The sequence below is a fragment of the Crocodylus siamensis genome, chromosome 14, assembly GCF_052110815.1.
Source record: "Crocodylus siamensis isolate JL-2025a chromosome 14, ASM5211081v1, whole genome shotgun sequence".
Lineage (NCBI taxonomy): Eukaryota > Metazoa > Chordata > Crocodylia > Crocodylidae > Crocodylus > Crocodylus siamensis.
In genome coordinates this window covers 25,145,949-25,160,546 of record NC_143408.1, presented here as the reverse complement: position 1 = coordinate 25,160,546, position 14,598 = coordinate 25,145,949, and the positions used below count along the sequence as shown (strand labels likewise).

The following is a 14,598-nucleotide window of genomic DNA, read 5'->3' as shown; positions in this document are numbered from 1 at the left end:
GGCGGTGGCAGCAGCATGCCAGCTAATAGCACAACCCACCGGTCGCCTAGCAGGAAGGGGGATATTGCATAACCAGAGTCTCCTGAGGACACTGGCCAGGAGGTCACACATGTAACTCCCTTGGGTTGTGCTGCTTCCTCGAATACGTTTTCATAACTCAGCCGAGCGTTGCCAAACCTGTGTCAGGGCGCAGCAACCGCCTGCATCACTGACAGCTGATAAAGGCCTGCCTGCAGAGATGCCGTGAGCCTGGAAGTGTGGTGGGATCTCTGCAGAAGCGATAAGGGGATGAGAGTCAGCAGTGCCGCAGGGCAGTGGTATTCAGGCATGACCCCCTGTCATTTCAGGCTCCCAGGTATCTTGCCAGAGGCTATACTTATTGCTCCCGTAAATCCAGTTCAGCACTGGCAGTCTGCCAGTGGATTAGCGCAGGTGTCATGTGATTCGAGGCTGGCGATGGGTTAGGGAGAACACGTAATCAATTGGGAGGCAAAGCCTGGGTGTATAAAAAGTAGATGTGCCTCTATGGGAGAGCAGACTAGGAGTGGTACCCTGATGCACCGTGCCAGCAAGGAGCATTAAAACTACATGAGCATAGCTTAACATCCCTGAGATGTGGTAAGGGGTTGCCTCCTTTGTATCTGTCGTCCAGGTTCTGAGCCTTTCGGGTTCTCCGGAGCCAGGTTCCCACGCTGAGACTCTCACATCCTCCCGACTCCAGGAGCTGGAGCTTTAAGAAATATCCAAAATATTCGTAGACTTACTGTATAATTGCAAGAATCAGACTCTGTGGCCCTGAGACTTGGAGGCAGGGAAGGGCAGCGAAGGAAGCTGACTAGGAACAAACAAGATCTGGTGTCAGGAAATGCAAACCTGTTAAAGCCGGGCAATCCAACAGCCCCCAAAGTCAGGAGATTCCTGACAGCCAAGTGCTAATGAGCCCACGTACCACATCTTCAAGTCAATAATGCTGCACTGGCTTTTGCTGTTGCTGAGCGGCGTTGGCCGGACAGCACAGGTGAGCAAATGTAAAGGGGCTGCTTTAACTTTGGAAACGTCTTTGTCTTCAAATTGAAGAGAGAGAATGGCTGGAGGGGATGGATGGGAGGGTTAGATCACTCTACAGTAAGGAATTTGGACTTGACGTCAGCCCACCAAGCATTTCCTGTCCTTGGAGGACAGATTTGAGGCCCCTGCCCTGCGTTCAGGCTGCTACAACAGACAAGAGAGAGTGGCTATGTGGTGGGGTTTCACCTCCTGTGAAACACGGCTCTGCCCCACCTGTTGGTCGTGACAGCCGGATACCAGAGCATGCAGCGATGGAGAGCAGCAGCCTCAGCGCAAGATGCGTTGTTAGTGTGTGGCGCTGGGGTGGGTCGTGGGCTCCCCTGCAGCCTGTTCCAGAGCCTGCTGAGTGCAACGGGAAGCTTTCCTTTGCCGTCGCTAGGTATCACATCAAGCCCAGACTGTTGGTCTCTCAAGAAAGGGTCTTTGTTGTCGTTTACATTTGTGCAGCACCTAGCACAGTGTTGCTGATCAGGCCTTTGGGCATGGGCAGACTGGCTACTCAACATTATGGGGGAGCAGGCAGTATTTAGTAAACAGGTCTGCCAGGATGGACACAGCGAGGCAAAATCTAAGATGATGTCACGCTAGCAGCGAACCCCTGATCCTGCCACAGGAATTCCTCACCAGATGCAGCAAATTTGCTCTGGTTTCATAGGCTTGTGCTGTGTGTCCTCTCCTTATACCAGTATAAGGCTGCTTACCTCTGCGCCCTGGTCCTGTGGACTCTACTGCAGCGCGAACAGTTAAGGGCAGTGAGAAGCAAGTGCCGAGTCGGGGCCCTTCCCGGATTTCATTACTAGAATTCCTCTGGCTTCCAGGAAGGTTCCTCTGCCCATGTGTTCATCTGAGCTGTTTCTGATTGTGGGGCATGCTCCCTTGAGCTCCATTGCTCGCCTTAAGCTGTGTTACCATAATAAGAGCACTGGAGGGGAGGTGTTCAGCTTCGTTAGCTGTCATCCGTGATACCAGTCGTGGAGGTGCTCTGCAGAAGCTGCTGCGGAAGCAGTAGCAGTAAGAGTGTCTTACAGAGCCTTCCACCTGCAAGTATTCAAAACACTTGACCAGGTTTTTTTCAGGAGCATTTCATCTGCTGCTCAGCGCAGCCACTTCTGGGGCAACAGGGAGCAAGTGGGTCTGCGTCTCACACCGGTCCTGGCCAGGAAGAGAAGGATGCCTCATAGCACATAAAAAACAAGGTGTCCTTTCTCTCTGCAGATTGACATCTCCAAGTGCCATTACCTGGTGGACTTGGATGCAGCCACTGAGACACTAAGGGAACCAAGATACTCCTCTAACAAGGAAGAATGGGTCACCATTGCCTACAAACCCTTCTTAGATGCGTCCAGGTAAGCTTTGTACATGCTTGGGAAAGAAGACCAGCCTGGGGGTGGGGAGTGGAGGCTCATTCTGTTTGAACTTCTACCTTTGAAAGGACGTTGGCCATGTCCTGAGAGGGGAGATACAAGAGCTGTTGTGAACTTAAGATGCTCCTTTTCTGATAGGCCCCTTTCTGGGCACAGGTTGGTACACATCACGCTAGTAGACTTTAACGCTCTGAACCAGCATTGTTCTATGCAGTGAAACTCCCCAGAGGGCTAAAACTGAACCTGAAAGGGCGAGGTCCCTGTACACCTTTGGATGAAGTCGTATTTTGTTCTTTGACCCAGAAGGGGTAAAGTTGTTTGGAAGAAGAGAAATTAATGCTTCTCAAATACCATGCTGTTTTGCCCACTCTAAAGCCCTGTGAAGTTGGTGAGAGGTGCTGGACCAGACCCAAATAAATATCGCAGGATATTATTAGTTGAGAGCACTTTCTGGGGTGGCCCTGCCACATCAGGCTGTGCAATGGAAGTAAAGGTAAGAGAATGATCACTCTAGGGCTGTGCTTGTCACAGGCATCTCTGGAGCACTGGGCTTTTTGTGACTGCTGTTTGTTGCAGCATCAGAGGCCTCAGCTAAGCTCAGGACCTGCTGGATTTGGTGTTGTACGTGAGCATCACACTGCCTGCCCTGTGGTGCCTTGCAGGGGTTTTTTTGCCAGTATTTGTTCCATCTTCCTGCTCATCTCCAAAAAGAGATGCTTATTTTGGTGCAGTCACAGAATAAGGAGATGTCAATCAGAGCACTTCCTCCTGTCCTCAGCTGGGGGCTGGCAGCTGTTGGGAGCACTCTGCAAAGGCTTGAACTCCACCACACACTATAAAGCCTGTCAAGTAAGAACCCAAAGGACTCAAAGCTTGCTCTGACCCATGACTGGCGCTGCTCACTCGGACAAAGCCAGCAGTCAAATCCTCCCTTCTTGGACAGGGCAGACAGACCCTTCTCAAGGCAAGTGAAATGTGCCTTTTCCCTGCCTGGCACTCATTTGCCGGTGACAGCCACAGCCCTGGAGTCCATCAGCTGGAGACAGGAGCATGCCAGCTCTGCTCAGCCAGCTGCTCTCGCTGGGAGCCAGGGCAGGTCAAGCTGTTGCTATTTTCCTGCTCCTGGCAAAAAGCGGCTCCCTCCTCTCCGGCCAGCCACCGCCCGAACCCGCCAGCCCTCTGGTTTCACCTGCCCCCAGCTGAGCCCTCTGTGCATCAGGCTCATGAGAGGCTCTGTGACGGGCACGGTGCTTACGTGCTTTCAGCTCCTCTCTTCTCGCCAATGCCCAGGGCAAGGGCAGGGGGCTGCTTCCACTGGGAGTGGCAGTCACAGCCATGGCAGCAGCTCTTGATCGTGCAGCTGCTTGTGATGTTCCCAGGGGAATGGCAGCCCCAGGGAGGTCTTGGGAACCGCGGGGCATCAATCTCAGGCACATGATGAGGGAGAACAGGGCAGAGTGTTCTTGAGTTGCAAAACAGAAGAGCAGGATGGGAACGGGGGCATTTTTTCTAGCATCCCTTACCCTTTAACAAAGGACCGTGTGGCCTCTATAGAGCTCATTGCGTTGCGGAGGAGACAGAGCATGCAGGCAGCCAGCCTCTCGGCCCTGCTTGCTTCCCTGGGCAGCCTCCTTCCTCCTCCTCGGGCTCGTGCGTATTGACATTCTCTGTGCTGCTCCCTATCAGCACCTCCCAACGTGAGCAGGAAGGAGCTGCGGTGCCTTCATGGTGGAGCAGGCCAGGTTGCCATAGCAGCAGGTCTGATTTGCATGCTTGCTGTGCACCTTGATCACTGGCAGGGTTCGAGATGTGCCACGCCGCGCTGCCAGGCCGCCGAAGCAGTGGGTGCAGGGCTGCCGTGGGCTCCAGCCAGAGTGTAGGGTGCAGATGAGGTGGGGCATGGGCCTCTACTCATACAGGACGGCTCTCCTTCAGGGGCATGGGAGGGCAGCAACAGGCAAGCCCACCTCTGTCGCCGGCCCCCCAGAATGAATCATATGCTCATTGGTAATGGTGAAGGTCTGAAGCCTCCACAGGCACCTTTGAGTGACAGAGCCCCTGGTACAGCAAGGTTAGCACTCAGTCCAAGGGGAGACGCCTGCAGCTGAGGACAGAGCTTGGGTCAGGTGTGAGCTGCATGTCTGCTGCAAACCCTGGCTCACAGGGGGTGATGAATGTGGGCTGTGAGCCCTTATCTGCTCTATTCTCTTCTCCCTCTGCAAAGCACACCAGTTATTTGTGTCTGAAGCCCCTTCATGCCTCCATAGAGGCAAGAATCCTTTGGGCTGCCCAGCCCATAGCAGCCCTGCCCCTTAGGAGATGCTCTCCCAGGTGCTCACTTTGGTCTGCTGCTGCCTCGGCTTCCCCATGTGTCAGGGTTGTAGCAGAAGAAGGGACCAGGCCAGAGGGAGCTAGCTTGGGAGGCCTGGGTTCAAGTCCTTGCTCAGCCCCAGAAGTCCTGCCTGTCTTGGGGTGTGTCACTTAGATGCTCCATGCCTCAGTTCCCTGCCTAGTAATCCTTCCCTCCCTCGTGGGGAAGATAAATGCCTTTTCTCCCTTTAAGCTGTTGTTCGTATTGCAGAGCGTGGCCCCCTGTGCCAGGTGCTGTGCACACATACAAATACAATAACAGGCCTTGCCCTGACCATTATGGCAGTCCCAGCAATCCACACCATCTGGGGGCCTGAGCAGGCAGGGTGGAGGGCAGTGCAAGACCTAGCTGGACAGGTTGCCTCATCTCCAAGATAAGGCAGTTTGGGGTTTTTTGGAATGTGATATAATTGCTCTTTGTATAAGATAAGCTGCCTCTGACAGTTCCCCAGGGAAGAGCAGAGCAGGAGTGTTGAAATCAATCACCAGCTGACTGTTGAGCTAATTGCTAACAGAAGGCTGCAGATCTCTCCGACAGGAGTGGAATTTGCCTGAGAGGGTGCGTCCCTGCTGCACTGCCAGCCCAGTTGTCGCCGCCTTACGTGGCTGTGCTACTGCTTTCTGCATCCACCTCATGCAAAGGAAGGTGCTGATGGGGTGTGTCTGTGTCCCCAGGGCTCTGTTGACCCACCAGGCCTTTCCTTCACCTGTCCCCTCTGTCTGGCGCTGGACACAGAATGCCTGTCTTCCTGAGCACCCCAATGTTTGCAGAGCAAATTGGAGCTTTAAAGGAAGTCTCTTCTCCCCCCCTTTCTCCCTTCTGGCTGGAAGCATATTTACAGGCGTCTCGGAGCATCTCCCCAAAGCCAGTTCCAGATATGTGGGACAGGTTGTCTAGCCAGACCTGTGGATTAGTGCTGAGTGGGTCAGTGCAACAGGTCACACCGGCTTGTTGCCTTGGGACCCAGCATCTTCCTCAGTGGCAGAAGCAGTGGAAATCCGTGCTGTGAAGACAAAGACGTGGCGTTCCCCCCGGCAGACAAGAAGATGATTATGGGCCTGGGAACCCGGCTACGTAGGAGGATCCATGACAGGCAGGAGAGGGGACCTCCAGCAGGTTAGTTGAATGGCTCCTGCAAGAAGCTTGATGTCACCCTTTTGCCACTCTGCCCTGGAGAGCTGGTGAAGGTCGCAGGGTCTCCAGCAATGTTAGCTTGGAAAACTGGTTGGTCTGGTCAGTCTCTCTGGAAGGGGCTGGCTAACTGCTTGGACGCCCTTGGGTGTCAGAATATTAGCTGATAAAAACAAATAGTCTCCAGCAGGCTGGTTGGCTCATGGACAGTCCAGAGAGGAGATGTCTCCGCTGCAGAACCTTGCAAGGCCATGTGCAGTGCAGGCAGGCACGTGGAAAGGCCCCTCTGCAGAGACCTGCGTAGAGATGTGTGCATGGGGTCTGGGAAGGCGCAGCCTTTCAAAACCCAGCTGGCTTCCATCAGCCCCACTCCCTGCCCTTGGCCTGGCAGGATGACGTGCAGATCGAAGCTGGCACCTGCTTCCACACAGACGATTCCAGAGTGCCCCCTGCAAACCATGAAGTAAGTGTCAAAGGCCCCATTAAAATGCAGCTAAAAACCCCCAACCCTGGAGCACCAGCACCTCTGGAGGAGCTGTGAGGCAGGCAGGAGTTGGCTTCGGATACAGGTTTGCAGGAGAGGGCTGCGGAGCAAGGTGCATTCATTCCTCCCCCACTCCCCCTCCAAACTCCAGCTCTTAACGCTTCAAAAATAAATGACCCCAGCAGCTCAATTCGCTCCTGCTGAACTGGAGGCTTCTGGGACTGGCTGCGAGTCTCATGCTGACGTCAGCGAGCGCAAATGGAAATCTCAGCTGGCTCTGATAAACGGCGCTGCTAATTGAATTAGAGAGAGCTCCCAGCCACCAGCTAATTATGCTTCTCAGGCAGCTGCGTTGTCCAGGTCCATTTAATTCTATATTGGTTGAGCGCTCCAGTTCTGGCATGGAGAAAGGGAAATATATTACAGCTCCCTGCTGAGGAACGTATATTTTCCAGCTCTTTAGGCTGAGGCATCTGCTAGCCCCAGGCACTTGCACTCTTGCCCTTGTGGTTTCCATTGTAAAATATTCTTAATGCAAGATTAACGATCCACCCCCCCACCTGCTAAAATATCCTAACCCTTGGTTTGATAAGAGACTCGGGCTCCTGCCATCGTGCCGTGCTCTGCTTTCTGCTGGCTAGAATGATTTTTTTTTTTTAAATAGCCAAATCTCTGATTAAGTCAGGCCTGTGAGCAGGGCGGAATTTATTCACTCAGATGGAGTCCGAATGGTGGCGGTTCATCCTGGCTCCTGCTCCCTCTGTTGTCTCCTCTCTCCCCTAGTGTGTCCTTCAGTATCTCTGGTGGTGCTTGGACACTTGGCAGGGTGAAGAATTGAGGCTGCAAGATGCAGGGAGAAGTACCTTTTTATTTCCTGAAGTGCATCTAGCTCTCCCTCCCAGAAGGAGGGGCTTTGGGCATGCACAGAGCCCCATTCCCTTTGCTCCTACTCTCATGCACGTTGAAATCGGAAGAATTGCGTAGCCTCCAAGCAAGCATTGGATTAGACCCTTTCACCTCCACTTCATAGCTCTCAAGCTGGCTCGATGAAGCCCATGAAGCAGTGCTCTCTGCCGGTCAAGATTACACACACTCCAAGAGTACAAATACAGAAGGAACTATGTTTTTCCACCTCTTTGTATGTCACATAGTGCCTTGGGTTGCAAAGTCTGCCCTGGATTAGGCTGCAAGTGAGACAGATTCATCTCCCACCACTGCTGGAAGCTGCACCAAGGGTTGCACACAACCCTCCAAGACTCACCCTTGCATGGGGAGCAGCCTAGCACAGAGCCTCAGTGCCCAATAGGACCAAAATGAGATGCATCTCTTCTGCTAGAAACTGCTGCTTAATAAGTATGGAAGCTCAGTTCCTGAATGCCAGATGCACTGGTGCCAGCACCTGCCTTGTGAAAGCAAGTGGACTAAAGAGGCAAGTGTACCTGGGGGGATCACCTCTTAAGAGCTGAGCTGTGATGTCTTTGGTGTCAGAGCTGTTTTTATTTTTAGGATGCCTGTCTTTGGTTTACTTAGGTCCTCAGGCTAGATAATTGGAGTTGGTGTGAATTCTTTCCTTTCCTGCTGTCTTAATCCTGTTGATAAGATCTACAATAGCCCTGCAGAGGCAGCAGTCTCATTAGCAAAGGAGTGTTAGGCACCCCATAGTCCCGACTGAAAAACCCCAGTGCCTGGGTGCCAAACTCCTGTAGAGGAGACTTACTTTCAGAGTCAGGGGTGGCCATCTTCGGGGCTTTTCTTCCTCACCGTGAGTGCTAGCAGTGTGTTTCAGTGGTTGCTGGATTGTGCACCTGAGACCACAGGGGCACATCATGTGGGCTGCATCACATGTGCTGGCCATATGCTTAACACGTCTAGAGCATAAGACACAGCACAAGGAGTGCTGTGGGTGAACAGGTGGAAGGGATGGGAGCTGGGGACATGCTAATGGCATTTCTGCACGTCTCTGGGACACGCCAGCACTAATTGCAGCCTCGGGTGGGGATTTCGGCTATTAAGTGCCGCCGCTTCAAAAAATCAGCTCCTCTGTTACCAGCTTGCCAGGGGCTCGTGCAGCACTGGCAAGACAGCTCCAAGTCGGAGAGGAGGGAGAGGGCTCCGTTGTCAACGTGATGTGTCTCTGGATGGGGTAATTTGAGGCAGTTTCGCCGTGCAGTCTGCACGCTCCGACTCTGCCACACACCACTGGGTGCCACCTTCGGCAAATTAAACAAATGACCTCCCTCAAACACAAGCTGTTCTCCTTCCCTGCCCAGGCCTGGTGCTCAGTCCCTGCGCACATTCTGCCGCCCTCCTCCCATAGCACGCTGGCTTCCTTGCTCATTATTCGTGGTCCTGTTTTTTCACAAGCTCCAGAGCAGCTCCGCGCTGCTCTCCAACGTGAAATGAAGTGAGAATAAGCTCAGCCTGTGCACACAGCAAGCTCTGTGATGTTAGGACTGGGGCAACAGGGAGAACTGCAGGGCCCGTGGGGCTCAGCGATGAGGCAGTGTCTGTTAGCTCCAAGGTGCAGAGATGGAAGGGCACAAGCTGCTCTTCCAGGGGCTGCCATTGCTTCCTGCTGCCTGCTTTCACTGAGCGGACCCAGGTCTGAGCACTTCAGCATTCACAGGGCAGTGTGATTTGCAACTGCTCTTTTACTTCGGGGAACATCCCGGGTGCCGTGCGATTGGTAAAGGCTCTGAATGTTGTTCCAGGATGTGCACAAAGTTTTGTTCTCTGGAGGGAATTCCTCAGCATGTCACAGCCCAAAATGCAGGCCCTGGGCTTGCAAGTGCTGCTTGGTGTTGAGAGGATGCATGGTCTTGGGGTGAGGGTGGAGCCTTGGGAAAGCTGCAGGCCGTCGCCTCTGCCTCTGGGACCAGTCACTGGGTCTTCATGCCTCAGTCATATGGAAAGCACGATACTTCCCCCAGCCCTTCATCTCTTTGGGCTGTAAACTCTTCGAGGGGAGGGAACATCCTTTGCGACGTGTTTGCACAGAGGCGCCCCGAACCCGACTCTAGGAACAAACAAGTCACGGCGCACCAGGCGTTCCCGGTAGCAAGCTGCAGGGAGTCGGGTGGCGGCCAGTCTCAGCTTGATACCCAGCCATGCCGTTTTCCTGCGCGCCGGTGTAGTCCACGCAGAGCCAGTGCTCACAATGGCAGTTCCTGCCTTTGTCTTTAGGCTGCGTCTTTGCTTTAGAAATACGCCTCGAGGTGGCTATATAGAAAGCAATCAAGGCCCAGTAACTTCCCCTTTAATTAGGCTGCCTGGCACAGTTGGATTGCACATGACTCCAGCCTCTCCTGCACTATCTGCAAGCTGCCCAAATCACAGAGCATCTCCGGCCTGCGCAGAGAGCTCACGCCTGGGATTCTGTTTTCTGTCTCTGGCCTCTCAGCACATCACAGCCCAGAGATCTGACCAGTCCTGCTGCCTCTCCAGCCTTTCGTTTGCTGGAAGACGTTTGCAGGGCCGGCACGAGTTTTACCTCTATCAGAGCTGGTAATTTCCCAGCAAATGTAATCTGAAAGAGATAAAGGCTTAAAATTAGCTCCCATGTTTGGAATAAAAAGGCCCTGTGCCCCGCCACCAATGTCTAGAACTTGCTAAGTATCGCTTACCTTTTCAGTGGCAGCTTCAGAGCCGAGGCCGAAGGAAATTATCTTATTTTTGCACTCCGTATTTAGAGACGGAATTAATACGATCTGCTCAGCAGAAGAATTCACACGCTTAAAATGTACCAAGCTAGCAGCGCTCTGGCAATTAGCAGCCGAACAAAAGAGTGCTAATTTGCTGCCGCCATCGAGCCTGTCACACATAAGTCCCCGAATTGGTCCAATTGTGGCAAAATGCTGTTAAACACTAGCTTCCAGCCCTGGAGGGTCACGGGGTGGGCGACCCAGGGAAGACTGACAGCCTGCCACGCGTCCTCTCTACCAGGGCTGAGGGCGGTTCCTCTCTTCCCTCATGCAAGATGCTCAGCAGAACAGCACTGTGCCGAACCCATAGAGCTTGGGGGTTGCTTTTTGCCTCTGGAGAGAGGTGGAGGGGAGAGCAGGTTGCATCCTAGAGTGAGGAGCATGGGAAAGCTGCATGGGGACCTGCTTCTCTGTTGCACTCGGCGCAGCTCGGGGCTGGGTGAGAGTTTTGAAGCCATTGTGCTGTGTCCCCTTATTGCACCAGAGGCCACCAGGGCTGTGCTGACTCCCCCTGGGCCCATAACATCTGGAAGTACATTTCTAAGCATAGCCCCCGACTTATACGACAGGATGATGGGGGGAAATGTTCTGGACTGACAGGGAGGGCTGCGCTGGGGCTGGCCGTCCTGACACAACAGCTCTGGCTGTAGGCAAAAGTGGTAAGAGCTCAAGGGGTTTCTCCTCCTTGCTGGGCTCACGCATGAAGCCCCCAGAGGTGCCTGCCCACCCTGCGTTTTGGCTGATAGGAGGAAGGCAGAGTGGAGCTTATTGTGCCTCTGTCATAGCTGTTCCCCACGTGACTGTCTCGGTCTGCAGCCCGTGTCCCATCCCGAGCACCATCAGTCTTTCTGTGTCCCTTTGCCTGTGCCTACCACTGTACCCACCTTCTGTTTCCCTTTGGCTTTTAGGTCCTCCAAGTTGCTGCGTGCGTTCTACATCCCTTTCCTGTCCGAACAGCACACGTCGTACGCAAACTACACCATCCTCAAGCCCCGGAGGTCAAAGCAAGCCAGGAAAAAGATAGGAGGTTAGCAGTGCACCCAGTGGACCAAAAAAGGCTCATTGCTGGCCAGCTGCTTACACCTTCCCAAAATCCCCCTTTAGAAAAAATGTGCTTGTAAGATTCAATAATAAAGATCCCCCCAGTGATTTCACTCTGCGAGCCTGCAGCTGCAAAGGGTACATCATCCGCTCTCAGTTCGTGGTGTCAGGTCTCCGCTCTGCCTACACACTCTGTTTCCAGAACACATTGGTAAGAAGCCGTTTGAAAATCCTGCAGCCACCTACGAATACACATTATCCCCGCTGCTGCCTGCATCACGGCTTATTGGGCTAGAGAAGAGAAACAACTACAGCAACAAGATGCGACTGTGTTCAGCTGTGCTTCAGGATACAGTTTGCTACCAAGAAAATCCAGAGCCTCTTCTCTCTCCCTTGCCGTCTCTCTATCTCAGTAGTCCTCATCTACTTAATAACTGCTTGCCTACTCCTCTGAACTATTTTCAGACATTAGCACATAAAAAAGAGACCACAGCAGAGACCCTGATTCTTAAAACACAGAGAAACACAGAGAATCTCTGTCACTAGGACAGTCCATCTCATCCCATAGAGAAGGGGTGCTAGGAGCCCAGGAGAGCATGGTCCAAGGAAACACTCGCACTTTGGAGCAAAAAGCAAAAACTGTGACTTTGCAAATTCTGCCTTTTCCCAGGTTCTGGTTTGCTTTTCTTTGAGCTCCATTTGACTCATTTCCTGTCCTCAACGTCCTAAAATGACCAGGGGTTTTGTTTATTTTATTTATTCTTGTTGCTTATTTGTAAAGAATGTACGGTATCCTTTGAATCCTGGTCTCTTATGTGTAAAACAACTGGAAACGGCACCAGGGGGCAAAAGGATGATTTCTGTGATGCGATTTCCCAGCTCAACGAGGTACCATCTTCCTTAGCAGTCCACTTTGGCAAAGACTCCCCAGATTGATGCCGTACTTAATTGCATCCAGGTTTTACAGCCGTGTCCTGCCTTATAAGCCAGATTAGAAACGACGTTTACATCAGTCTCCTAGAAAATTGCAGAAAGCAGACGGGAGGGAAGGTAGGAAATGCTCCTCTCTGCCCAGAGGGACCACACAAATCCTGTGCCATACTTACTACCTGTTGGGAGGGTTGGTTTGTGGCCAGAATAGTCCCTGAGTGCTGTGCCTTGTGCCGGGAGGAGAGGTTACAGGAATAGCATGCATGCAAGAGCCAGCAAGTGAGATGGGGCTTGGGGAAGGGCTGTGAGTAGGATTGCCTGGTGCATGGTCATGGGATGCTGAAGCAGGCCGGCGCGTCACTGGCCCAGTGTCACAAACAGGTCCATGCACACTGGTCCCTGGAGGAGACAGCCGGGGCAGAGAGGCCCTAGGCAGATTAACAGCTGAGCGGGCTGTTGTCACAGGGTCAGAAGGGCAGGCTGCAGCACTGAGGCTGTGATTTAACATGATGCTATTAGGTCAGAGCAGTAGCTGGGAAGGGAACCGTGCATGGTTTTAACCTGAAAAATGACCTTAGTAGAGGAGAGCAGAGCTGAGGCCCCGGCAGAGAGCCCTTCACCGGGCAGGTGAAATCCCCGTGTGAGGGAACAGGTGGAGGGCTGGGTGCCCTCCTGCTTTTAAATCCCATCTTAAAATACCAGGCAAGGAAGTTGGTGTCCCAGCAGGCCTGAGATTTGAGACTTTACAGTGACTAATCTACCAGTTCCCCAAGTGAAGATGGTCTGAGTAGCATGAGCATGTCCTGGAGTTTCAGCCCCTGCAGCTGGCCTTGAACTTGTGTTTGCTCAGCCCCATCCACCCCCCGGGGGACAAGTGTTTGCTTTGCTCGGTTCTCGTTCCTCCTGTGTGTTTACCAGGTCACGGGGCTGATGACCGCCTTGCTGTGTCCCCAGACAGGACAGCGTGGTTTGTACGGTGCTTGGCGTGCTCTAGGAATGGGGCTTCTTTCAGGTGTTTTGGGTTGGGCACCAAAATACCAAGTCAAGTGGGAAACACTTTAGCCAGGTGCTGTTGATCCGTGGTCCCTGGGGAGCCGGGTCTGTGGGGCCAGTGAATCTCCTGCTTCTGCTACGTGACACAGTGAGCTGCACTGTCAAATCTCCCCCTAGTCTCTTATGCAGGTTGAGCGCTTGTGGCTGGGTGAGGAGGAAAGCAGACTTGTCAGCTCCATGCTGCAGGGCTGGCATTAAGGTTTCCATTCTCCCTAAAAGCCCCATATCCCTGGGTGAAGGCTGAGAGAAGAGGGCACCCCCATCTCTGTTTCCTATGTAATTTTGTGCTCGCAGAGATTGTTCCTCCTGGGAGAAGTCTTCCAGCTCCAATTTAGCCTTATAGGATATTTGGACAAGCCTGTTCCCTGGAGGATACGTCTTCAGTGATGTTGACGACTGTGCCAGCAGTCTGCAGCAGAGTCTGCCGGGTGTCTAGCACCCGTCCGGGAGAAGGATGGCGAATAGGACCCCAAGTGGAAACAACGGGTGAGCCAAAGGCAGGGAGGGGGCAGCTGGGCATAACAGGGACAAGTGCTTTTCTTCCTTTTTGCACATCCTGAAGGAAGATTTACTCTACTGAATGCAAAACAAAGGTTGGAAAAATGCGAACTGTGGGAAGGGCATGTTCCTGTCCATACCTTGTTGCCTGGATTAATCCTGCAAGGTTGTACAGGCTGAGATGAAGTTCTCCCCCATGCAAAGGAGCAGCATTAAGCGGAGGCCTGCTTGGAGAGCCCATGGGAGGTGTCAGCCCTGCATCAGTCTTGGGCAGGTCCCCTGCAGAGCAGGCATTTCATCCTGGCACAAGCGGTGTCTGCTTTGCTACAGCCTTTGGGGTGACACTGGAATTTCCCTTTTCAGAGCAGCAGCCTGCACAGGAAACGAGTGACTTCAGGGTCCGGGCTGAGTTTCAGATGAAACTCATGTCACCAGTCAGCCCTGCAATGCGTGTGTCATGCTCCGGTGAGTGTTTTTAACGTGCTTTCCACCCAGAGCATTTACCTTGGTGTAACTGGGCTCTCTTGTGCCCCATGAGGTCGCACATGTGACTTGAAACCCAACCAGCTGTTTGCTTCCCTCCAGGTTTCCACTTATTGATGAAATAAAGAAACACGGGCTGCAGCTAGGAAGAGCCCAGCAAGCCCTTCTCTGTGGTGCTGCTTGTCTCGCTGCCCTACCTCTGTTGCCACCTTCCCTTTCATGTTCACTGTGGAAAGATAGTCTAATAAACCCCTGTTTTAAATGACTCTGCTTCCTCCGCCCGTTCTTATTCTGGGTTAAAGTCCATTTTTTTGGGACCCTGATTGACGGGAGTCATTGCTCTGCAGAGGTGCAGTCTTGCTTCTCCTTCAAACATATGTGCTGAGTTTCACACGCACATGCACGTATGCCCCCACACACCCAGCTGCACACTCGCATGCATGTCTAAGTCCCAGTGACCTCTGGTTGCAGGGA

General features: G+C 53.0%; 1 protein-coding gene across 9 annotated transcripts in view; it reads left to right on the top strand.

Annotated features, from left to right (window-relative positions):
- Positions 1-14,389, top strand: part of LOC149853500 (alpha-1,2-mannosyltransferase ALG9) — a 43,353-nt gene extending 28,964 nt beyond the window's left edge. For 5 of the 9 annotated variants that reach the window (XM_090026724.1, XM_090026721.1, XM_090026720.1 and 2 more), the window contains 2 exons: positions 2,284-2,414; positions 11,028-14,389. In XM_090026724.1, coding sequence (XP_089882850.1) covers positions 2,284-2,414; positions 11,028-11,151 — 255 coding nt within the window. In that variant the 3' untranslated portion in view covers positions 11,152-14,389. The remainder of the gene's footprint in view (positions 1-2,283; positions 2,415-11,027) is intronic. The other 4 variants (XR_016439090.1, XR_016439089.1, XR_016439088.1 and 1 more) reach the window with 4 other exon arrangements.
- Positions 14,390-14,598: the final 209 nt, after the last annotated feature.